We start from the raw sequence: 24,883 nt of genomic DNA, 5'->3' as shown, positions 1-24,883 counted from the left end.
CATTGAAACAGCAAAATGCAAAGCATCTTCAAATTGGCAGTGAGTCAGAAGGGGAATGGAATAGACTTTGAAGTATCAACACCTGATTCTGTTGATTGCCGTCTACCTCGAATGCAGTCTCTTGGGTGGGAGGCCATGTCCATTCATGAGAAGGAAAGGCGAGTTTTCCTGGGCAACGTTGAGTCACGTCTCCTTTGAGAATGTGATGAAAGCTATGAATGCTTTCCAAGGAAAAAATGGACTTGTAAACAAACAAAATGACCATGGTAATCTCCAGCGAGTTATGATACAAGTTCAGTCTAAGAGCCTCTGTTTTAAAAGAAAATTCAGATTCACACTGCTTCATCTTCTCCTCTCTCTGGAGAACCAGCAATATCGGCAACTTCACCATTCCATCACCACATTAACATTAATGAGCCTCAGATCACTTCTGGGTAGTCCCTACATGTATGATAACCTTCTTTGTCCCCCATCCTCCCCGTCACTTAACATGTGAGACTTCTCCAAGATGAAAGGCTTAAAGAAAACCCAACTCTACACAGTCTAGACTCTGTGCTGATACTTATCAATCTCTCGTGAGAGTAACATATCAAATATTACTATACACCAGCTACTATTATCACTGCTATTAAGTGTACATTACTAGTTTTACTTCCATGACTTAGAAATTAGACTGGAGAGGTAGGACATCTGGCTAGCAAGAACCAACTGCCCCTGCCTATTTGCTAATTCTTATCACATCTCACGAAGTATCCAATCTTCTTCCATGAGCTCCTTGAGGGAGTCTGATGAGTTCTTATATTTTATGTCTTATCAGCAAGTTCCTGAAGATACAGTGCCTGGAGGATGGAACCTGGGAGCAAGGCAGCTGTGTTCCCGTGGTGTGCGAGCCCCCTTCCCCTGTCTTTGAAGGCATGTATGAATGCACCAATGGCTTTGAGCTCAACAGCCAGTGTGTTCTCAACTGTAACCCGGAAAGTGAAAGGGTAAGGATGACTTCAACTTTGCTTTGCTTCCGGCTGTGCTCTAATCTTGATGACCAATCCAAGAATGTTGAGTAGAAATAATGTAGGAGAATCCCAACAGGCAGAGCCCTACTAAGCTGGGATTCTGACAGGAGGTAATGATACTATTTGATAGGAAATTCAGAAGATATCACGTTTTGGAATATTTTTTCAGAACTCTCTCTTGGATAAGAAGAAAAGCCTGATAGTTGGGTATCTGGGTACATTCCCGAAAGTGCTAGGATTCTTATTTGGCAATGTGATTTCCTCCCATGAATAGCCACTGACCTAATATCAGGAATGCTGGTATTATATTCTTCTGTAGAACCGAGCCCTGGGCAGACACATGAATTCTTCAGCAAAGGGAAAGCTGAAAGCTTGGTTTGACTATTATTCTCTCTAGGATTTTGGCTGACAAAGTCCGAAATGAAAACCACAGTCTTATCGTGGTTATGTGACTAAGATCAATTCTATTTTAGAATCTTTTCAAGTAAGACACGCATTCATGAGACAGGAAGTTAAGCAGACTTCCTGGGCAAAGATCAATGACCTTGACTTCTCTCCTGGCTCATGTCTTTATCTCAGTGTCCAGCACTCCAAGATAAGCACTGCAGGACAGATATGAAAAGAATATGCCATGAATGAGACAAACACATCTGTTTGCACTGGTTATTTATGGACTCACGAAGTTGGCCATATGAATGGAGAGTTATCTATAATTCTAAAATCTCACTTGCTTGGGTTTTGTGAGTTAGTGCTATTCTCTTGTTCTACGTTATTGGAGGTGTGAAGCCAAGAGTTATACAAACCAACAAACAGGTGGAGAAAGGCAATAGAACTTTGGTGAAACCAAAAGTAACCATGGTGTGTCCATCCAAGCAGAAAGTTCCAACGCACCTTCAGAAAAATTATGACTTGGTTCCACCAGATCAAACTCATCTTGAAAAAAGTCTGATGTTTGCCACAAACAGCATTTGTGTGACAGTATGGAGGAATCAATGCAAAAGAGCACCATCTGGAAAAAAATTCCCAAAACATCTCAGAATGCACGAGTGACAGTTGAAGCTCATTCTCATGTCATAGCCAAAGGAAAATACATTGTGAATAAATTTCATTAATGACAAAATTGCTCATAACTCCTTCACATCAAAAGAGCAAACAATTGTCATTGACTTTGTAAATTTGTTTTGGTCAGTAGCAGCCTGGTGTATTATTTCATCAGTGTCTTTTAATCTAAGTCCTGGAAGTGGGAGAATGTTACCATTGATCAGACCACTTTCCCCGCCTCTGAATGAGGTTAACAAAACAAGAATGAAATGTTCTTTACCTTTAACATTCTAGCTCTCCATCCTATGCACGAAGGAGGGGCTGTGGTCGGAGGAGTTCAAGTGGTGTGAGAGGCTGCAAGGGGAATGTCCACCACCCCCATCAGAGCTGAACTTCGTGGAGTACAAGTGTGAACAAGGATATGGCATTGGTAAGTTCAGGAAGAGATGCTGAACTCTGCTCTCAAGGAATCTTCTCATTAGACCTGTCTGAATCTCAAGTCAGGTCCACTGTTCTCCCTGAGGACTGGATGGAAATGCAGTTGCCGCTTAGCTGTTTCAGTAAAAGTGAAATGAATGGCAAATTCTTGCTTTGTGCTCTTCCCAATGTGTGTGTCATGTTAGTATAGTGGCTGAACCATTTGCACAATGTCTGGCTGTGTTTCTCACTTCGCCGCAGGCTGAAAGTGGATTGGTTGGTGGCAGTTGTACTTCCAAGAGGAAAAGTGGGAATGTGTAGTCATATACCACACATGTGCTGGGCTCTTCTTTCATTCCCTCTGCAGTTGTGACTCGAGCAGAGCTCTTGGAAGAGACCATTTGAGATTGCCTTTGCTGGTGTTGCTCTGCAGCGATTCTTTCTCTACAGAGGACCAGGTTCCAGAGCTTCTGGGCAATTTCTGGATCCAATAATTGCAATTAAAGGTCTCTGTGGCCAGAGCTGATTGCTGGTGATGCCCTGGCTGGACCAAAGCATCATAGTAAAGAGGTGCTGTTTGTGGAACACCTTGTGAGATTAACCCGGAATTCTGAACTCTGCAAGAAAGAAGTGATTGTACAAGTCATTCTAACTTGTGTAATGCCATGGGTATAATTTAATGGGAAAGCTCATTAATTTCGGAGATGGTTCTTTACTATCTTCAAGTTGCTCTTTGCTCGGAGATATCTTGTGGTTAGGTGTGTGATTAAGGTGCTTAGACTATGCCTCTCGAGTGGAGTTTCATGAGCAAATATGCTCATGTCCCCACCCTCTAATTTCTACATTAAAATGTCAGGCACTCACATATATTTAGTCCTTAAGGGGCTTGTAGCTCTTTGAGTTATTATACAAGTTAGCAAAAATCATCAAAATGGAGATAATGAGAACTGAAAAGAAACTTGGAGATCATTAAAGCTACAGGTGAGGAATAGAGAACCCAGAGTGTGCCTTCTGTGAATAGAACTTTAGAAGACACTTGGACTCCATATACAAAAGAGTGCAGCAAGATTTTCCTTCGAGAGGCCAACACATAGCCAAAATCTCTTCTGATTTCCCATTATTTTCTTTTTTAATCATACAGTTTTCTTGGCTGTCAGCGTAACTATCTTCAGTGTAGCAATGGGCATTATAAATCTGCCTTCATAATTCCTGGGCCATTTTTTTCTCAAGTAGTAAAGTTCTGAGGTAATAGATCCTGTGATTATATGCTTCAGAAGAGCCTATAAGCAGGAAGAATATTAAATGTACTTAAGAGGCATCAACCAATCAGGATATATTTTTGGCTAGCCAGAGTCCAGGAGTGGGGTCTTGGAGGTCTGCTGGACCAAGACTTAATCTTTTCATTGCAGTATCATGCAGAGATTCATGGATTCAAAAAGAGTCCTGGACCAGAATGGGGGGTGGGGCACTTGGGGAATAGGAGTTAACGTGGGGAAGTGACTCCTTACGAATTCATGTAGAAACTATCAGGCACATGGTAGATGAATATCAGCCCTGCCAATAACCACGATAATCGTGACCTATAACATAGAAATTGCTCTTGAAAAACCAAAGCTATTGATTCCAGGATGAAAAAGACTGAGATCTGGGAAGTTCAAGTGTACGCTGTAAATTTCTGTTCCTTCAGGTGCAGTGTGCTCCCCATCGTGTATAATGCCCCCCAATGATCCTGTGATTCTGCCAGAGAACATCACTGCTGACACTCTGGAGCACTGGATGGAGCCCGTCAAAGTCCAGGTGAGGAAAGGGGCATTTTTTATGTGCCACGGGCGTCAGGCTGCTGAGCATTTCTCCACTGATAGCTGATGCCCTGGGATAATTTCAGGGCCTTTCAAAGCATCCTTAAGTCAAACAACCACATGGATCATTCCTAGGAAGAAGGATTTTAAAAAGAACGACAAAGAGAGTGTGAGAAAAAATGATGGTCCACATGCAAAGCAAATTTTAAAAGATAACCTAGAAAGAAGACTCAGAGACATAAAGAATAACAGTACAGGTGTGGGAAGTCCATGGTGTTTTGTTCGTTATTCCTGTTCATCTTTATATTCCTAGAGCCTTTTCCGGTGCCACACACTTTGTAGGTATCTTATAAGCCCTGGTTGAATGAGCGAAGAAATTGTTGTAGCACTCTTTTCTACTGGAAAAGTCAATGTATATTTTTTCCCCCGAACTGAGTACATTTCCGCAGCTTTGTACTGCTGTGTGTAATCACACCCTCGTCAAATTCAAGCTGCCCATCCCAGAGAGGAAATGAAGGCAGAATACTTTTTTTTCCTTAAGCCAAACATCAAACTATCTGGGAAAATCGTTTATCCACGTTATGATTGTGAGCACTATAACAATCGCGGAAACCCTGTAGACCTTAGAATTAAAAAAAAAGAAATGTGTTAAAAAAAAATGCTGAGATGTTACTCCTGGTCGCTGTCATTCGTCAGCTGTGTAACCTTAGGCCGTTTAACCTTCCTCTGTGCCTCCCTGCCCTCGTATAAAAGAGGCGTCATACCTATCTCCTCAGGTTAACATGAGTATCCGATGAGAACCTGCAGAGAAACCCTTTTAACTTTGTGCTGAATGCGTACTACCCTTTCTTGATCAGTTGCCATTCTTACTGAAGATGCGTTGCTTCCCCTCACCTCTGCCTGCTCTTCTCATCTGTAATGACACTGCCTTGCTCTTTATGATTTGGGGCTATGGCTAAACTATGTGGCACCTGCGTACAGTTTGCAATATCTTTAGGAGCTCTATTAGTTAAGTGGCATTCCTGAGACTTGTTTCAGATTTCTGTGTGGAAACAAAGTGAAGTCATTCAGTTCGCTGCTTCCAACAGTGTAGGGGAAGTGAGGTAACTCACAAAATGAGCCTCACCTTCACTTTATAAAAGTACTTTGTCCCCCTGTCCCTCCCCCCCAAAAAAAGAAAAGAAATCCCAAAGGTCAGAATTTCCAAAGTTAAAAAACATAATTAAGAACATTTTTATTTGTTCCTGCACCCCCAAATCAAGTATTTTTTTTATGCCAAAAGGAAACCAAGGGTTAACCCAATAGTTACCACTAGTTATCATAGAATGGCTAAACAAGCCTGTGTTCTCTCAGCTCTTTCCTAGATATTCTGAAATTAAAGAGTATTGTTTTCAAACAGTGCCTACATAGGATGCTTTGTTTGTAGGAAATTGAAACTTCATTGTAAGAGAAAACCAAAAAGAAGTCAATGGAAAAAATAGAATGATGATGAGATTATGGCTCTTATGCTCCCAGGTCCTCAGACAGGCAATTAGGTACCAACTGTACATGATCTCATGACGTCTGCCATTTGGGGGCACTCAGTGGCTCTTGAGGGCTGGGGAATCTAACCTGGTCCTCATAAATAAGAAGAAATGATGCCTCGTAAACCCAAGCAGTTTTAGTAAATTAACTCTTCATGGAGTAAAATCCTTATTGCTAACAAATTGATTTATTTGAGGGGTTAACCCATATGGTACTCAAGCTTAGATTCCAGTGTCCTTCAGAATCACTTAGGCATTTTGTGAAAGGAACAGACCTGGGTTCCACCCTTCACAGAGGCCAGCGACGCATGCCTTCAAGCACATGTCTTGAACAAGCACCGCCGTTATGCTTTGAGAAACATGGCTACCACAAAATAAAATCCTGGCAACACGAAAATTTTAAGTACCCTCTAAGCACACCTATTTGGAGCCTAGTTCATTGGGTTAGTAAATGGCGAACAACTATTTCATGCAAACCTCTGCTAACTCCATGCTTCACATGCCTTTGTCTCTGGCAAGACTACAGAGCAAATGGATTCAAGTACACGGTTTCTCTAGTCTGCTTCCAATGACCTTACTCTTTGTAGTAAAAGCGGTACCTTACGTTGGGAGAACACTTTGTTTTCAAACTTGTGTATATGATGTATATTTGTATATATTTATAATTTGATTTAAATCTTATCACAAACCAATAAAGTAGGAAAAGAAGACTTTATTATCCTTATTTCACTGATAAATTAGACATTGTTGGATGATCTGTTGACGGTCGCAAGATGACAGGAAACGATCTGGCTCCAAGCTCAGTGTGATTTCCCAGGAATCACCATTTGCTGTAGTTTTTGTTTGTGTGTTTGCTTGTTTGCTTTCCCCATCCCCACCTGTGTATGTTTAGGTCACTTCTCTCAACCATGAGAATTCCCTCATTCCCACAATTCCCTTCCTTCCCCATGAAGTCTAACAAAAACAATTTAGAGAAATATGTCCCTATAATACTGCTTTTCCTTGTTGTGAAAGGGTTTGTTTTTAATGAACAATCGAGTATACTTTTTAAATGCCTCCAAAGTTTATTTGCGTTTCTCAGGGGGTTCTGCTGGTTTTTATTCATGCAAATGATACCTGACTCCTAGAATAATATACTTTTCATTAAAGGAAGAATTTCTGAGAACTTAGGTAGCCTGGGGTTTTGATGAAAAACAGCTCAAAGTAGTAACTTGCATGAAAAGAAGAGTGAGGTCGTCCTGGGTTCAAATACTACCTTTGGAGCCCCTGTCTACTTATTATGAATAGCAAGGATGAGGATAATAGTATCTGTCTTGCAGAGTTGTTACAAAAATTCAAAATAAGACATGTGAAATGTCTTAGACAGTTTCTAACACATAGTTCTGGATTAAATAACAATACCATTTCAATTCACTTTAGTACAAATCATACTTTGGGAGATTTCCTTGATTTCTGACAAGGTATCTTCAAAAAGAAAAAAAAAGACATTATTTTATACTTTGCGCACACGCGTGTGTGTGTGTGTGTGTGTGTGTGTGTGTGTGTGTGTGTGTAGACAGAAATGTGTAGATCATTTGTTCATCTTTTTTCTGTCCCTTTTACACATGAGGCTGGATGAAAATTCATGGCCATTCAGTGTTTCCTATTGTGACACCTCTGACTAAAGAAGCAATTTCTAACAGCTTTGGTTGTGAGACAGAAGAGAGTAAGGATGAAATTATATTATTATTTTTAAATGTCTCAAGGGTGTGGTGGCTTTGGGAGACAAGAGGTAGGGGGTCAAAATTCTGGGCCTTTGTTGTTGTAATGGCGTCTTCCTCCCTCACTATAAACAGACATCTACACCTTTCTATGGTGATGGCCTCAGCAGAGAAATATCCCGACAGAAAGAGAGGATGGTAAACAAAAGGGCTTCTTGACAGCTCACTAAATGCCTGCCAGGTGACTGAGCAGTAGAATCTGGTGGTTGGGACCAGCAGGAGATAGCCAAGCACCGATTCAGTACCGAAGCTCAGCCCCAGACACCGGAGGGCCTCTGCCCGACCACCCTCCAGACCTCTTGGCGGTACCCGGAGGCCTGATGCCCAGCGAACCTGAGCTGAGGGTGTGGAGAGTGCCTCAGGCTTTTGCTGGGAGCACTTTGTACTTTTCTCATCCCTGCTTGTTCTCTTCTTCATTGTTTTCTTCCCTTCTTATCTTTCATTCTAACACTGTAAGACTCTTGTCGGTCGGAATGATGTCTCACTTTCATCCCCAGAGCTCCTCAATGCATGACTCTCTTCATCCCTTGCTCAGAACAAGGTTGCTGGATGAAACCAAAGATCCTGGGGAAGAAAATGGCTCCCACCTGCATCGAGCCATTTCTCAGGGATTTTTTCCAAAAAGCCTATGCAAGGTTGAATTTTTATGATCAACCACTATGTGGACAGAGTGTTTTGTTATTATCTTGCGACTTTCCTATTTAACATAGGAAAATAACATTTTGACTTACATTGTAAAGAAGTGGTCCTTCGGGAACCTGATTTCATGGATTCTTTTCTATGCATAATGTGGCAATTGTTTATGTGTAAATGAGTTTTCTAAATTGCACTTGAGTTTCTGTCTGAAGTACAAAAGCATCCATCATAACATCTCATTTTCCCTAGTAGTTTGCTTCATAAACTTATTTTTCACAGACAATGCTTTTCTTTTTTTAGTATATTATAATCATGAGGTCCAAATTAATGAGATTTTCCTGTGGCTGCACATGTTAGGTTTTCGAAGGTTCTCTGCATGAAATCCCTCTCTCAGCTCCCCGGTTCTTCAACAGAATCGCTCAGTCAAGGCAAATCTTATAATTTCTTACTTCATTTTCCAAAATTGGTCCCCAAAGGATTAATAATTATTGAGATAAACACAACATGTTTTAAGAGGAAGAGAGAAGAGGAAGAAAAAGAAGATAGTACCCTCCAGGAGCCATAATTTCCAACTGAATGGTCTCACCATCCGTTCTGTCTCCTCATGTCCTAATCCTTGCCCTTGTCTGCCCTCCCACTCCAAAGTGTCCTCTTGAAGGATGCAGTCATGTATAACAGCTCCAGTGCCACTTGCCCCACACCAGTGGGAAAAGAAATCACTCATGCAAAGGTCTCGTTTTTCATCAGCTTTAAGAGAGTGGACTTGCTCACTCTCAGTGTGGATGGACCCCTAGCCATCTAGCCATCATTACTAGAGACGAGTAGATAAGAGGGTGTTGGAGGACAAGGGAAGAGAAACTGGAAAGCAGATGGCAGGGCAGTGTGCTAGGGTTCCAATAAATACACAGGACAATGCTGTATTTCATTTAGGTTGCCTACATCCATAGAAATAAGGAAATTGTCACAAACACGGGCAGCAGCAGAGTTCTGTGGTCTGACGTGATGAGCAGCCCATCCTGCCAAAAAACTATTGGAATGAAAAAACAATTGAGCAATTATTTTGATAGAACTTAAAATTGGCTAACCATCAATCCTGCGACCTTTAAGTAGGAAACAACCTTCATACAGCCGTGTGACTGTCCTAATAACTGTTAAGTGGTTGTCTCTCTTTCCTCCCTTCCTCCCTTTTTGCTGTTCTTTCTCCCTTTTTTAAATTGCTTTTTTTTTCTTTCTTTTAAACGGCTCAACCAATTTTAATGGCTCAAATCTTTAAGTTGATTTTCTCACGAGCCGCTTTCCTGTTTGAAAGTTCAAAACAAATCTTTGGCACGTAGCTGGGCACAATCAATCCATCTGAGAAGTGGCTTATCAGCAGTATCACAGCAATCGTTGTAACCATACACAAAGTGTATAGAAATAATGTTTCAAAAATTCAAAATGGTCATTACCCAGCAGGGAGGAAGGAAGGAGAATGCTGATGGAGGGACACGGATGGGAACGTTAATTAAATCTCTCGTGCCTTGTCATACGGGGGAAGCAGATACAGCAAAATGTTAAGATTTGATAAGATTGGGCAGAGGATATAAAGTTCTTTCAATTATTCTGTACAGCTTTTCAAATGTAACATACATCATTTGTCAAAAATAAGAAAATCACATTGGGCTGTTGAAAGATAAACTGAGGAATATTAAAATTTTAAGAGTTTATTTGAGCAAAAATCAATTCAAAAGGGGCAGTGCCAAACCGGAAGTGGTTAGGAGCGCTTCACCAACAGGAGCTCAGGGAGAGAGTAAAGGTAGAAGCAAAGCAAGGAAATTATTGACTGCTATTGTTTAAGACCTTCTTGGCTGTTTGTGATTGGTTGTCATTTTCAATTTCATGACTTGAGGAATTGACAGGCTTAGATTTTTGTTTTCTTATGGTACCTGCGATGGCATCACACCTCAGTCTAATGGCCTCCTTGTTTAATTAATTTAACATATCTCACCAGGAAGGTCTATGCTTCCTTCTCACTACTTTTCTCTCCTGTTTCACTTTCCTCTTTCACCTCACCACCACCATTGTGCCCATAAAATTCAGGTCCTGAAAAACATTTAAAATTTTCCTCCAATTTTGATCAATAAATAGTTCAATTAATGGCATATGCATATCTTAACTTACAGGATGAGTGACTTTCATAGGCCAGAAGATAAAGGAGAATCCTAGAGATACAGCATCATATGTAGTGGTTAATAATTGCTTGTAAAATAACATCTCTCTGTAAATCACTAAGATAAGAAGTATAAATGGGAGATATTTCCTATCCTCAAGGATTTTGCAATTTAGGAAAGCATATGACACAGATACCAGAAACATTTGCAATGTGTATAGAGATTAAAGAAGGCTACCAGATTGGTAGTCTCAAAACTGGATTATAAAACATCACAAAATCATTGAAATGGGTATTGTCAACTCCACTGTTGTGAATTTATCCTACGGATCTAATTGCACATGTGTGAAATGATTTATACATAAGCTTTGTCTGTTAGAACAAAAGGTTATAAATAACCTAAATATCCATCATTCTGGGTCTAGCTAAGTAAATCAGGGTACATCCATGCAATGGAACATTATGTAATCAATAGAACACAACAGCCCAGATACCATACTGTGAACAGAACCCCAAGAAACATTGTGAAGTGAAATAAAGACAAGAAAACAACAACAACAAACCAAAGTACAAAATAAAATTCTATAATTTGTGTGAGGCAATAAAAGATTTTATACAGGTACGTATGTATATGCATAGAATATCTCTGTAATGATACAAAAAAGAACTGAAAATAAGAGGAAGAAAACCGGGTAGTGGAAACAGGAGCGGGAAGGAGGCTGTGTATCCTTTTATATCTTTTATATTTTATTCTATGAGCATATATTACATGGTCATGAAATAAAATTTTATAAAAATGCAAAGATGTAAAAACGAAATTGGAAATAATAGGAGAAAAGATAATTGGAGAAAAAGAATTTAAAATCAAGTCAAACCTTTTTTTGTCTTCTTTTTTGGCGATGTATTTATAGAATTTCTAAAGTGTTAAAAAAAAATCTGTGTTTATTAAAGGGGTGGGTGGATAGAATGTTTGGAGGGTATAAGAGAAGCTGACACACAGTTCAGAGTGTTCTGGACAGTTCTGGCCATGGTCATCATGTGAGGTGCCCAGGCCAAGTATCCTTTTATTGGAGGAATTCGACATTTTTCCACATCCTCCCCCAGCAGACTGAGTACTTGGAGGGCAGAAACTAGATTGCTGGATCTTTATTTAGATCCTTCTTGCCGCTGGGGGAACCTGGCTCATAGTGAGTGAGATATGTATACGGAGAGAGCCAAAACAATGTATACACATTTTAAGAAAGAAAAACTGTGTTAACAATCGTAATACTCAATATATACCGATAACAAAAGATGAATACAAGTCACGTTTGACTTCTGCAATTACAAGAGGTGCTCAAAGTGGTGACCATCAGCATCCAGACACTTCTGATTGCAGCGAACTACTTACTGTTTGAGCAATGTTGACCCAAGTGTCCACTTGTATACATTTGATTGGCACCTCCGCTATATTTGGTCTGAATTGAATGCCTGGCTCATTGAGGTGGGGCCTGGGGGTGCTTAGTGGATGCAGTGCTAAGAGAAGGCTTAAAGTTGCCATGTATTTACATTTCAAGGGCACAAGTTATTGCATTTTTCCATTACCATTATCTGGTGCTATACCTGCTTTAAAACATAAACAAGAATTATTTCTAGATAGCAGTGTCATTGCTTACATGCAAATAGCCTGCTTAAGTGGCTTTAAATGCAGGAAAATAGCCCACTTTTTCAGTCGACTGAACACTCCTGTTGTGTTTGTGGTATATATTTGTGATCCCAAATAGATTTAATAATCCTTTTTTTTTTTTTTTTACTGCAATGGTAACTTAAGCCAAGTCACCTTCTACCTTATTACAAGATGGAATTTTGAATATCAAAATGTGTTAGGATTTATAGTATTTATTTCCCTCTTAGGGGAGCTGTGAAGGAGGAGTTTTTGTTTCTAACAATATAACTCCAGGAAAATATTTCAGTTTCCCATTTTCATATCTCATTAGGAGGTATATATTCACATGCCTACATATTAATATTTATATACGCAAATGTCTCCAATCTGATTATTGCAGTCTTTGCATTAGAGAGTACGGGAGATGCTATCTTGTGTAAAGCTTATATCTCAGCATGTATTATTTTTCTAACCATTGTACTGAATTCCTATTGTACTGAATTAAAATGTGAGTATGAAAGTCTGCAAATGGGTGGGTTGGTAGCAGGCTATGGAGAGAATCTCCTTTTCACTTTCAAACCTCCTCTGGGACCTTCTCTTTTCCTGAAGTGCATCTTTTGAAATTTTAAAATGCAAAAATTAAAAGGAAAAAGCTCAGTGAAAATGAGTTATTACTTAACAAAAAGTAGATGACTGACTTGTTTAAATGCGCATGTGGAAATGGCCATGGGAATGAGACAGTCTCCTGTGTCCTAATATGAACATGTTTTCGCTCTCACCACCTTAATGTTGGTGCCATTTTCGGTCCTGGTGGTTTCATATTAACCCAATCTGTCCAGTGCGTAGACCCTCTTTTATTTCCTACAAGGAAGAGAAAAATGGTGCTCATAACAGTTGCAGGGAGGGCAACGCAGCCTCCAGTCCTTGCTTAGGCATGCGTATCTTATGACCTAGCATTCCTGAGATACTTTTTTAGTTCAAGACACTTCTCGTGAAGCTCTGTTCCTCATCCCTTAAAAACTCATGGTACTTCCTGATCAGCAGCCAGCTCACAGTTTCTTGTCATGTTGTTTAAAATGTCAAAACAAATGGAACCAATATTGAGCTTAAAATCACATGAAATACATTATAATATCAAGGATGCTTTTTTTTTTTTTAACCACACATACACCATCGCTCTGGAAATTTTGATACCTTGGGGAAGGAGAATGAAAAGGATGAAAAATCCCCTCCACTGAGAGTTTCTGTCTTGGCGCCAACAATAGGATGTACTCCACCGGAAAGATCAGACATCCTTGGCCCTCTTCATGGCAGTACAGCCAGGGTCTGGCTCCTCAGGGAATGGGGTTAGGCGGGTGGAGTAAGCTCAGGATTGGCCCCTTCTCTTACTGACCAGTTATCTTTGGTTTTGTTCAGAGCATCGTGTGCACTGGAAGGCGTCAGTGGCACCCAGACCCCTTCCTGATCCACTGCATCCAGTCATGTGAGGTAAGCCACTCCTTCTTCCCACACGTCTCTGGTCTGCTTAACTCACAGGGACTTGAGTCTTTCTAATTCAAGATACTCCCCTTTCTCCACTCTTATACCTATTGTTTAATTTCTTAAATTTGGCTCCATCAGCCCACAATTACAGGTATTAGGATTTTTGATTTCGGCTTTCTTTCTTTCTTTTTTTTTTTTTTTAGCAAAATCCCAGGGTTTCATTTTAAATGACAAAATGCAAAATCAGTTAAAAGCAAATCAGAATGATTTGTGGTTTGGGGATCCCTCACTGGGCCTTGCTTGAGCTTGGTTCAATGAAGGTTTCGCAGACCCCTGACCCACCGACGGGTTGATTTGGCCAATAACAGTGTCTTAAAAACAATTTTGTTTTAGTTGTCAACACTTAAAAATTGGGATTTTTTCCTCCTAACATTGATACGTGTATATAAATAACACTTCACACACGCACTCCAAATGTAAATAAATATAAAACACTTTATGAAATGATTTTTTTTCTCTTGAAAAGCAAGACTACCTGGCAACCATGGCAACAGCTAGCTGGAGCTGGGTTGCAGCTACAATCCCAGAAGGGCAGCTGCTCTTCCGGTGAACATGGTCTTCCCCTCTCCCTGTGGCTTCCCACCCAAGGAGCTGCCCTCATGTACTTCCGCAACCTGGGTCATGCAGGCATCGGTCTTCGGCCTGTGAGGGAGATCTGTAATCCACTGTTGAGTAGCCCAACGTAGACCTTTTCTACCTCCAGGCATCCCTGCCTACTTCCGCCCAGGTGGACTTCCTGCCAGGGAGGAGTCGGGGGGCTATGAATTCCTTAGCTAGAGTAACAGGAATTATTATTGCCAGGAAGGGTCATGAATGGGGCAGAGCCACGATGATGGAAGATAGCCAAGGATCCTGGCAAGGAGAGGAGGGGAGATACTTCATACACACACGCACACCATTTAAGCCTTCTCACCTTGAGAATAACCAGTGACAAATACAAAGACTCTAGTCTCAGTCACAACAGGTTTTGTCGTCCACTTCTCCCACTGGAAGTCATTAAGCCACTTGGGGTCGCTCTGGCTGCTGCTTGTGTGCTAGAGAGAGCCCTTTAACCGCCATTCATTTCTAACGTCTCCCCCCAACCCACACCCCCCCTCCACACCCAGCCCACAGACATGTTAGTTCCTCTATTCTTCTGCATCTCTGTTTCTCTTGATCTAATACTAGGAAACTGGGATCTACATGACGCCAAAGAAGGCGAAAGGGTGAGATCTGAGACAAAGGGAAAACTGGGTAGGGAAAGGAGAACAATAAAATAGCACTCTGGGAATGTATCAGGAAACATGCTAGCATGGAGTGTGCTTTGTTACGGGGTGGGCCAACAAAACAGCTCATCTTCTGCCATCATTAGAAAAACAGATGACAGTGGGGAGAGGAGGAGGGGGAGTGACTCATCCCCTGGGCAGGGGGTAAGAAGAGGGAAGAGGAGGCCAGGGAAGGAGGGAGATAAACAGAGAAAGGACTAGGGGACTGGGAAGAGATTAAAAGGATCCTGAGAATTCCCTTCTGCTGCTTCAATGCGTGATGGAAAGAGGGAGGGTGGATGACAGGGCTTGGAGCTGGCTTCCGGGTTTCCCGGAAAGTTAAACACAGACCTATCCCTGTTTCTCTTCCCTGCCTCGCTGTACCCCAGCACAGCCTCTGGACCCCTATTCCAGAGCTTCCTAGGCTTCTGTCCCTTTGTCGATGTGACCAGGAAAAAAAACTCCATTCCTTCGTATGGCTCCCCTGCCAAACTGTTACCATGCACCCCTGAGCTTTGACCACCTGACTGCTCTTGGTACCCTCACTTCAGGGGTTCTCAAAGTATGGCCTCTGGACCAGCACGATCGGCATCACCGGGGAACCTGTTAAAAATGCACATCCTCATGCCCCATCTCAGACCCACTGAGTCACAGACTCTGGGTGTGGGACCAGCATTCTGGGTTTTCACAAAACCTCTGAGTGATTCTGAAGACTGCTAGAGTTTGAGAACCACGACCTGAGTCACTATGGGAGCAGACAAGGTGTGGATCCCTAATTTGAAGCTGTCTTTGTCCAGGAATAATTCTTGCTAACATTGTTTACATTCTGACTTCTCTACGATATTCCCTTGGATTCTCTGGGTAGGACAAGATTTGAAAGAACACGATTCTGCTTTTGGTCTCCCAGGAAAGTCAAGGAGGAGGAAACAAAAGGCACTTAGAGGAATGGGAGAAAGAGGCCCGGCAAAAGGAGAGGAAAGGGAAGGAAAGGGAAATGGAGGAGAGAAGGAAAAACAACTCAGGAAATAGGTAGTAAATGCAGAGAGGAGGGCGGAGATGAGAATGAAAGGGTGAGAGAGGCTGAACCTGGCATGTTCTGGGGGCAACTTGGCCAATACTTAATTCTTTACTGGAAAATGTTTAATAAATATATTCAGGGGAACTGAAGAGTGTCCAAGACACACGGAGGGAAGACAGAGCCAGAGGCGAGATAAACCCAAGAGGGCTGGGTGGAGGAGAGGACATTTCAAAAAGGGGTAGCACAGAAATCCAAGCTCAAATTATACACTTTGTTTCCCAGTATCTAAAAAGGTTTTCTCTTGTTTGCTTACCAATACTGAATATAATTCTAAGGTGTACCCTTTAGACCTTGAGCCTTATGAGAGTAGAGTCCCTCCTTTATTTCTGTCATTGAGCCCAGGGCAATGACCTCACTACCTCAGCCCGGCTCTCTGCAATGTCACTTCTGTGCCTTTGTTTGTGTCATACCCTCTGCCACAGAGATTCTGCCATCAGTTCTCCACTGTTCTGTGTCTCAGATTCCTTAAATGACAGCGCTAGGATTTTCTCTAAAAAATCTGTGTGAAATAATACCATCTTCTCATTGTCACTTATGTCCCCATTGTCTCAGCAAAAACATGTATGCACTACATATGTAGAATCCAAACTTGTTCATACGTTAAACCCTATTTTTCTAGTTGTTTCTCGTGTTTGGCTTTCTTCATCCGAACACTCCTTGTCCTTTCTGTTTCTTTTGTGCATTTCAAATGGGCAAGGTGGGCAACTTGGTTGGTGGAAAGGTTTTGGAGTTGAACAAATGTGGATTCAAGTCCTGGGTCAGCTGAGCGGTGTGAGCTTTTGCGTTTTAATCTGTATTGGGAAGTGGGGACAACAGAACAATTTTAAGGAGTTGTGATGTGGAATTAATGTGATGTGTCATGCGTGTCTGGTCCACAATAGATTCGTATAAAGCATCTCCTTATGAACTATTAGTCACTTTGTGAATGCTTATTGAATAAGGATAGCAGAGGGCAGGGCTGCTGGTGTGGCTTTATCACGATCACGGCAAACTTCGAGGATGGGAAAAAGGAAAGGGAAACAGGCCATTCCCATGGAGACCCACTGAGAGCTGTAATTCACAAATCACTTAGAGACAGCTGCTGTATCCAGTCACCAGGTCATTCGGTCACCAGATTATTTTATGAGTAGCTCTACTTATTCCTACTGTTGGTGTCCTTATTTCGGGCTTCACCATTTCTCATCTGGGCCATTTCATTGGTTTCACAATTCTCTACACGTCCAGACTTGTGCCCATCACAATTATAGACAAGCGTACAAATAGCCTATGGTAACTGTGTAGAAAACAAATACTTATTCTGCCAAATGCTTGTCCAATAAAGTGTACTCTTTTCCTAGTATAAGGAGAGAAAGAGAGAGGGAGAAAGGGAGGGAGAAAGAAAGACAAAGAGATTTCTTGAGACTTCCTGGACAGGACAAAAGTCTCCTTTTGTGGGGTAATAATTAAAGGGAGTGTTCACTCCATCCGTGAACCCTATGATGCTATCAGATCATGTAAGTGTTATCTTCTCTCTGTCTTTTTTCTTCTTTCCTGCCTTTCTTTTTCAGAAGGTCACATTTGTGAATTCTGCCCAAGTCCACAGTCCCACGTTCCACTTAAACTAAGAACAGCTTGTCCTTTGGAGAATGCAGCTGAGAATAAAAACCAAACTCACAGCCTTCTTTTGGACAGAGATGATTAAGTAATTCCCTTCCTGCGGGAAGATTAAAATCGAGTGCCCATTGACCTATAGTTTGGCTCTGCATTTTCTACGAGCGTGTATTTCTTGCAAGTTCATCCTCTTCTTCCCAGCAGCCTCCATTTCGGATTACAGTTTTTGATTCTCTCTTCAACCTTTTGTTGGTTCTTGTAAAGTTGTGCCCTTTTCCAAAAAAAAAAGAGAGCTGCAGACGAGGACAGCGTCAGAATGATGTCAGAAGGACTAAGTTCAAATGTTGATTCCACACTTGCTAGCTGTATGTAATATCTGTCTGGCTTTGTTTCTGAATTCCTGAGAGAATCAAGTGAAATACCTGATGTTAAGGTATTATGTAAATTGCCAAATAATACAACATATTAGTAGTGATATTGCCTAAGGAACAATATACATAACTGTGTGGGGTCAGGGTCTTATTGAAACAACATACTAAGAATCAAGAAACAGTCCACTTATTCCCACTTTATATCTTTATGACTATTTATTGCTTACTGCTGGTAGCTGTGGTTAATTAATGTTATTGAGGCCTCCAATAAAACTTGGAAAGCCTTTTACAATTTGGGGGAAATTCCAGTCTCTCTGAGCATCAGCTGTCATTCCTCCTATAAATTCTTATACACACTATCGTAAATGTGTGTCATCTCACTTGTCGCATTATTTCAAGACTGTGAGGTCCATCCTGCCAACAGTCTGCAAGCTCCTGAATGGTAGGACATATGTCTTGTTCACTTTTGTGTCCCTTTGAGGAACTGAGGCCTAAGTCTTCAGTGGCACCTGTTTCAAGCCCCCTAAAGGTAGGGACAGAGAATTGAAGGTGGAACTTTGACTTTGAGAGTCTTAAATTGGAAAAGATTGGATTCTTCTTCTGGAAAGCAGCATGAAAACTAAAGGTAGGATGTAAGGTAGGAAAGAAATAGAAGACATAGAACATAAAATCCCTGTTGGGCATAGAATCAGAGGGGTGTGCTACAGACATGTGAGGAAGGCATGGAGTTGCAAAAGGAAAGCTGTCTGGGGTCTGGGGTCTGGAGGCAGATGTGAACTTCTCAGTTCCACCCCTTACTCCATATTTCCTTGGGCGAGTCAGTTAACCTCTGAATTTAAGTTTCCTTGGATTTAAAATTAGATGGATGAAATATATCTTTTAAACTTGTTGTCAGATACCGGGTTCAGAAAACTATGAAGACACAGCCACGGGGTTGGGGTTTGGGGCCTTGGTCAAGTGTGGGTCATGCTAATTTTTCAGGGGTAACAGCAAACCTGCTTTCATTTCTGGGGATTTTTGCCTTCTCCATAGATTTTGACTTTGATTATACCTGTGTGTCTTTCTCTGAAAAGGCCACTGTTCAGATTTGGGGCCTTCTTGGTTAGCCTTGATTTCTTATTCTCTGGATGGGTTGCATTTTGGAAATCTAACTTGGCATCAGTCTAAGACCAGTTCTGCTTTTGGTTTTACTACTTCGAAGCATTCTGGCAATAGTTGTGAAGAGAAAACTCAGACTAAGATTGGATAGATATGAGAGTCAGAGCTTGACAAAGGTTTTGCAAGTACCTATTGTGTGAATGTGCAAGAAGCACTGGTTGAGTGTCTGATAAACATTAACGGAATTTTCATTTCTCAGTAATACGGAGTGACTTCTGTTGTTCAAAGCAAAAGGAATGCTTGTGTTTTCCTCCATTATTTTGCCTCAACAAGCAATACATACATATGTGCACACACATTGAGAGAGTGGAGACCAAGCTTACCTGGAGGAGGGTTTGCTAAGAGATGGCTTCATAAGACTCTTTGGAGCCCCAAGTCAATCATTTGGATGTTTTTGAAGGAATGAGGGGCTTACAGAAGACTGGAAGAAAAGCCAGAGTATATACCATTTCAAAAGAAAAGGGGCTGATCAATAAAGGCTATCTGCCTCCCAGTTTGGCTTTTCTGCTAGAGAGCTCTAGGGCAAATTTCTGCAAGTCTGAGTCCTATATTGATAAAGAACATGCTTTCCTTTACCAGCATCGTATTCTTTGATAGAAGGATTGGCCAAAGATATGAAGGAGAAATCACTTCTTAGATTTAGCGGATGTGTCATTCTACCATGTTTCCTTGAAAATAAGACCAGCCGAACCATCAGCTCTAATGCGTCTTTTGAAGCAAAAATTAATATAAGACCCGGTCTGATTTTACTATAAGACCGGGTCTTATATAATAAAATAAAATAAAATATAATATAATGTAATGTAATACCGGGTCTTGTATTAATTTTTGCTCCAAAAGACGCATTAGAGCCAATGGTCCGGTGAGGTCTTATTTTCGGGGCAACACGGTAGTCCCAATGGATATGCTCCTAATTTAAGAAGGCAAATAAGGAACTGACCATGTGGTGATCAGCACTGGGGGTTGTGCTGACCTGGGAAACCCATCCACTGGGAGGGTCTTATCCTGGCCACACCTTGTCTTTACTCATTTCACACTAGCAATAGGCTCAGCTGGTAGGCTATTGTTTTTGTTTGTTTGTTTGTTTGTTTGTTTGTTTGTTAAGTGTGCTGAAGAATTACATGGGGTACTTGTTTTTAAAATGTAAAGACTTAGATTCTGTCCCTCCCTCCCAGCTCTAACATATCAAGTCTGGTGTAACATCCAAAAATTCACTTTTTTAACAGCTATCCCAAGTGGTCCTCACCTGCACTTGGAGAAACACTGGGCAGAGATGAACTAATAACTCGCAGATGATTATAAACACAGCTTGCATCTTGGGGGAAAAAAGGATTCATCTTCCAATAATTCTTCAATAAATAAAGAAACCAACCTGAAGTAGAATAAAGTTCTGATAGGTCAAGAATAGAGATAAAACTGGCAGTCAGTGGTAAAACTGAAATTCTTATAAGCCAGAAAAAATTGGATAGTTTTAAAATTATAGTTAATTTTTTTAAAATTATGACTTATCAGTAAACAGCAACATGACTGTTCTTAAAACAAGCTACAGTTAAGTTTAAATGGGACCAACAGAAAACTGAAGTATTTCATTGACTTGTCATTATTGTCATAACTGAGCTGATCCTATTTTCTCATTAGGTCTGGCTTTCATAGCCCTTAGAAAATAAAGAACATTTGAAGGGAACAAAAATAATATCAAAAGCTTGATAGTAATACGTTTGGGGGAAAAAAATCAAAAGAACTGGAATTTTTTAAGCCTAAGAAAAGGATAAAGATTAAATAGTAAAATTTTGTTGTATTAAATATTTTACATGGAAAATTATCAATAGTCACCATCCTTCAATAAGAACAGAACACAAAATACTGGGCTTAAAACATTCAATGGACTGTTTAAAGGAAATCTGTGTGAGAATATCCTGAAAGCATAAAACTGTATACAGAATTATAAAGGGAAGTGTTGAAGGCATATTAGTCTTTGGAGCATTTTAAAGGAATATGTATTGTCCTCTCTCTGACACGGTTGGACATTTTCTGCTGTCTCAAACACAGAAGATCGTTTGGTATTCTCTTTCCCTGTAAATCCAGTGTCTCATGGATTTAAATGTAAATATATTATGCTTTCTTAAAGCAACCAGTAGATATTTTTATGTATCATTACCATCAGAGTTCCGGCCTTATAAGGGGGGAATTTGTATAGGAGGGAATTGTGAGTGGAAAGACCAGGTGAGGAGGCCTTGGGGACAGATTGAACTTAGTAAGAGAGACTGTGTTTACTTAAACATAGGCGGGTGGTTGTATTGTCTTTAAGCATTTAGTAGTTGATACCAACAATGCCTCCATCACTAATTTATTCCATCTGCTACCGCCATTCCTTGGATTCTTCTGTGTTGTCTTGGACCTCTCCCTCTTATTATTTATATTCCAGATGGTAGCCCTGTTAGCTACGTCTGGGACACGTGCTTCTCGATCACTCATGGGCATGGCCTGGGTTTACTGCTGGAACTCTATGGGAGGCAGGGGCCAATCTGTAATTCATGAGGTGGAAATTATGGCATGAAAATCGAGTTTTTATTTTCCTTGTTTTTCTTGCCTAGAGTTTGAACCAAGAAAAGGTAGAGAGGAGCTGGAGTCAGACTAAAAAGTCTCCTTGTAGGAGATGTACTTGGTTCTGAGGGGCAGAATGCCTGCATGCAGACCTGAAGGGCATAGATCAGAGCTGAGGTGTGGGAGGAAGTAATACCTGAGAAATGGTGACAGTTATGGGCCTGTGCATGATGTGCGGTCCTTGAGGAGGGCTTCGACCCTTGTTAGGGCTTTGTCCCCTTGTTTTTTGTAACAAGATGTGAGATAGATGATTGATTGATAGATAGATAGATAGATAGATAGATAGATAGATAGATAGATAGATAGAAAAATAGGAAGAGATAGGTAGGGATAGAGAGAGACAGGCAGAGAGAGAGACAGAGCGACAGAGACAGAGAGAGATAAAGGAGAAGGGAAGGGAAGGGAGGGAAGGAAAGGAAGGAAGGAAGGAAGGAAGGAAGGAAGGAAGGAAGGAAGGAAGGAAGGAAGGAAGGAAGGAAGGAAGGAAGGAAAAGGAAAGAAGGAAGGAAGGAAAGAAGGAAGGAAGATGGATGGACATAGGTAGATAGATGAAGTGTTATAGCTCTTCATATCTTCCAGTGTGAAGCTCCATCGCAGGGTGACAAAACCTATCAGCACAACCACAAAGTTGAGGGGTCTTTATTCTAAAAGGTGAAATGAAAACGTATGCATGTCTGGGGAGTCCAGTGCAGAAGCCTCCCAGCCCCTGTGGCAGCTGAACCAGGCTTAGACCCTCCTGCAGGAAAGCAGGAACAGGGGTCTTCTCCATCATGAAACACTTCCAGACCTGAGTGACTCCAGCCCATGGTGTTCTCTGAGACTCCAGACTCCTATGTGAGAGCAGTGAAACTTGGGTCCACGGAGAACCAGATTGCCTAGGACAACTGTGGTCCCCGACCAGTGGCAGCATCACCTAGGGACTTGTTAGAAATGCAGATTCCCAGGCCCCACCCTGGTCTTCAGGGCCAGAAACACTGGGCATGGGGTCTGACAACCAGTTGTACGCATCCCTCCAGGTGGTTCCAATACACGGTCAGGTTTGAGACCTGCTGACCTTGAGTTTGAAGAAAATAGCCCAATAATGACAGCGGTGAGGGATCTGAAGAATATACCAACACTAGCTCCCTTCTCTGGTTCCAAATCTCTCTTGTTTCTCTTCCCCTCAGCTTCAGAGTGAAACCTGTTCAGCCCTTCTTTTCTAGTTTTTGTCTGTAAGGTTTATCTCCATTCCTATGCTTTAGTAAGCTTCTTTCATCAGATAGTCATAAATGAATTCTAGTAAGTACCCAAGACTTGAACTGTACCTGTGACCACATGAAATTGCTAGTCATCTTTGAAAAAACACTCTCACCTGAGTATGTCTTTATAAATTCCTTATTAAAAGGACAAAAATAAACCTTTTTTATGGTATCTATAGACAGAAAATCCAATGTGATATGCCAACCCTTAGGTACTATGTGATTGTGAAGTTCACTTCTTTTGTTTCTTTTTATTTATACTTTCTCATTTAAACAATAGCCAACAATTAAACAAACTTCTCTTTGCCGTATTTTAGCTGTTTGGAAATCAGGTATAACAATCATTCCTTCCCTGCTTCTCAAAGAACAGGTCATAAGGGCTACTTTTCTTTCACAGACTTACCAAGCTCCTTAGTGTCTGTGGGCAAAAAAGGGGTTATAAAAAAGGGGTTAATTTCCATGGAAAGAATAATGGCCTGGCAGCCAGTCATGGGGACAGTGACTCTACTTCTGGTCGGGATAGTGTAGGTCCTTACGAATGTAACTCTAAATCTAAATGTGTTGGATGTGTTAAAATCCAGATAAAAATTGAAAATTAGCTTAAGTTGGAGCTGTCTTCCAGGCTCACTGGCTGCCATGTTCCAATCCCCTGGAGATTTGTTTGTGAATTTTGCTGCCAGTTTTGTGCAGTGTGCACCAGACTGCAAATCTGGGCATGTCTTTAGGGTCTGTCCAGAGTCCCATTCGGTGGAGGGGCTCTCCTCCAGATCATCCAGCTGGAATCTCTGAAAATCAGACTCCAAGTGTTAATTAGAAGTAGGTTTTCATTTTGAAAGCAAAAACCATTGTTTTCTTTCCCCCTGCTTTTTTTTTTTTAAAGTGAAACATTAAAAGCACAATCATGCAAATTGTAAAACCTCATCTAGATAAACAACATTCATGAGAATTTATGCTTGTCTAAAACTCCCGTGGAACCACCCTGTGACATCCTGGTGGGCTTTCCAAGAGGCTGTATTTTGCTTCATTTGTCTTCTGGGCCTCTTGGGTGGGCCACTTTCTAACTCCTTTAATTCTCTTTAGGACATGGGCTGTCCCTTACTCTCCTCTTACCCGTTTTCTGATTTGCTCTGTGCTTTTCCTTAGTTTCTATTGTTTTGATTTTTTTTTATTTTTAGCCCAGGCTTGCAGACAAATTAAATATCACTTGCCTACAAAGTTGCCATCACAGCAGTTACCTTCTTTTCTTCCACGTGCCCAACCTTCCAGGTGCTTCCAAATTCTTATGCTAAGGTTACGAGAATTAGAAGCAATCAAATACAATCAGGCTATTTATATCTAACAATAATCCTACCCCTTTCTTCTTCTCATAGGGACTTTGCTCCACTAATGTTTCTTTCTGTGTGTTTATAGTGTGTTTTAAATTCACTCTTACAATCAGGCTATTTATATCTAACAATAATCCTACCCCTTTCTTCTTCTCATAGGGACTTTGCTCCACTAATGTTTCTTTCTGTGTGTTTATAGTGTGTTTTAAATTCACTCTAAGCATGACTAAATACATTCACTGAGATTGTCCTTAAATTCTATAGAACACAGATTAGTCTACCACTTACCACAATGTCATTTCTATAACACCTTTATTAAGTAGTCGTATAGACAAGCGCTTTCAGAAAGGTCATATAATTTGAATCACTTCTAATTCATCCTACTAAAATAGTCCTTTAAGTAAAGTTATTTTACTAAATACTTGTTATAATAACTGAGTGCAAGCAAGGTATTCTCTTAAGTCTCATGGTTTGTTTTTTAAAGTATGTAAAGCCTCTTCTTCTGAGTAACCCAACAGTGAAGTGATGACAAAAGAAAAGGGTGACATGCCCAAATTGATTTCAGTTATTTACAAATGGCAGCAAATAGCATGTGGAGTAAAAAGATACATTTCAACCATTGAGGAAGGAGTTTAAATCTCAGCTCTGCCCTTATTAGCTACATTTTTGGTGTAATATTTTTAAATTTAATTTTAATTCTGTAAAAGTAATACATGTACCTAGTTTAAAAAGCCAGTTAACACCTCTAGGTTT

At 40.8% G+C, this 24,883-nt stretch overlaps 1 protein-coding gene across 2 annotated transcripts in view; it reads left to right on the top strand.

Annotated features, from left to right (window-relative positions):
* PAPPA2 (pappalysin 2) overlaps positions 1 to 24,883 on the top strand; it is a gene marked incomplete at both ends in the record, with an annotated part of 217,242 nt that overhangs the window by 169,808 nt on the left and 22,551 nt on the right. For both annotated transcript variants that reach the window (XM_081025226.1, XM_081025225.1), the window contains 4 exons: positions 818 to 986; positions 2,346 to 2,481; positions 4,156 to 4,265; positions 13,397 to 13,468. In XM_081025226.1, the coding sequence (XP_080881352.1) occupies positions 818 to 986; positions 2,346 to 2,481; positions 4,156 to 4,265; positions 13,397 to 13,468 (487 nt within the window). The remainder of the gene's footprint in view (positions 1 to 817; positions 987 to 2,345; positions 2,482 to 4,155; positions 4,266 to 13,396; positions 13,469 to 24,883) is intronic.

The sequence above is a fragment of the Rhinolophus hipposideros genome, assembly GCF_964194185.1.
Source record: "Rhinolophus hipposideros genome assembly, chromosome: 19".
Classification (NCBI taxonomy): domain Eukaryota; kingdom Metazoa; phylum Chordata; class Mammalia; order Chiroptera; family Rhinolophidae; genus Rhinolophus; species Rhinolophus hipposideros.
This window is presented reverse-complemented; position numbering and strand designations above follow the sequence as displayed.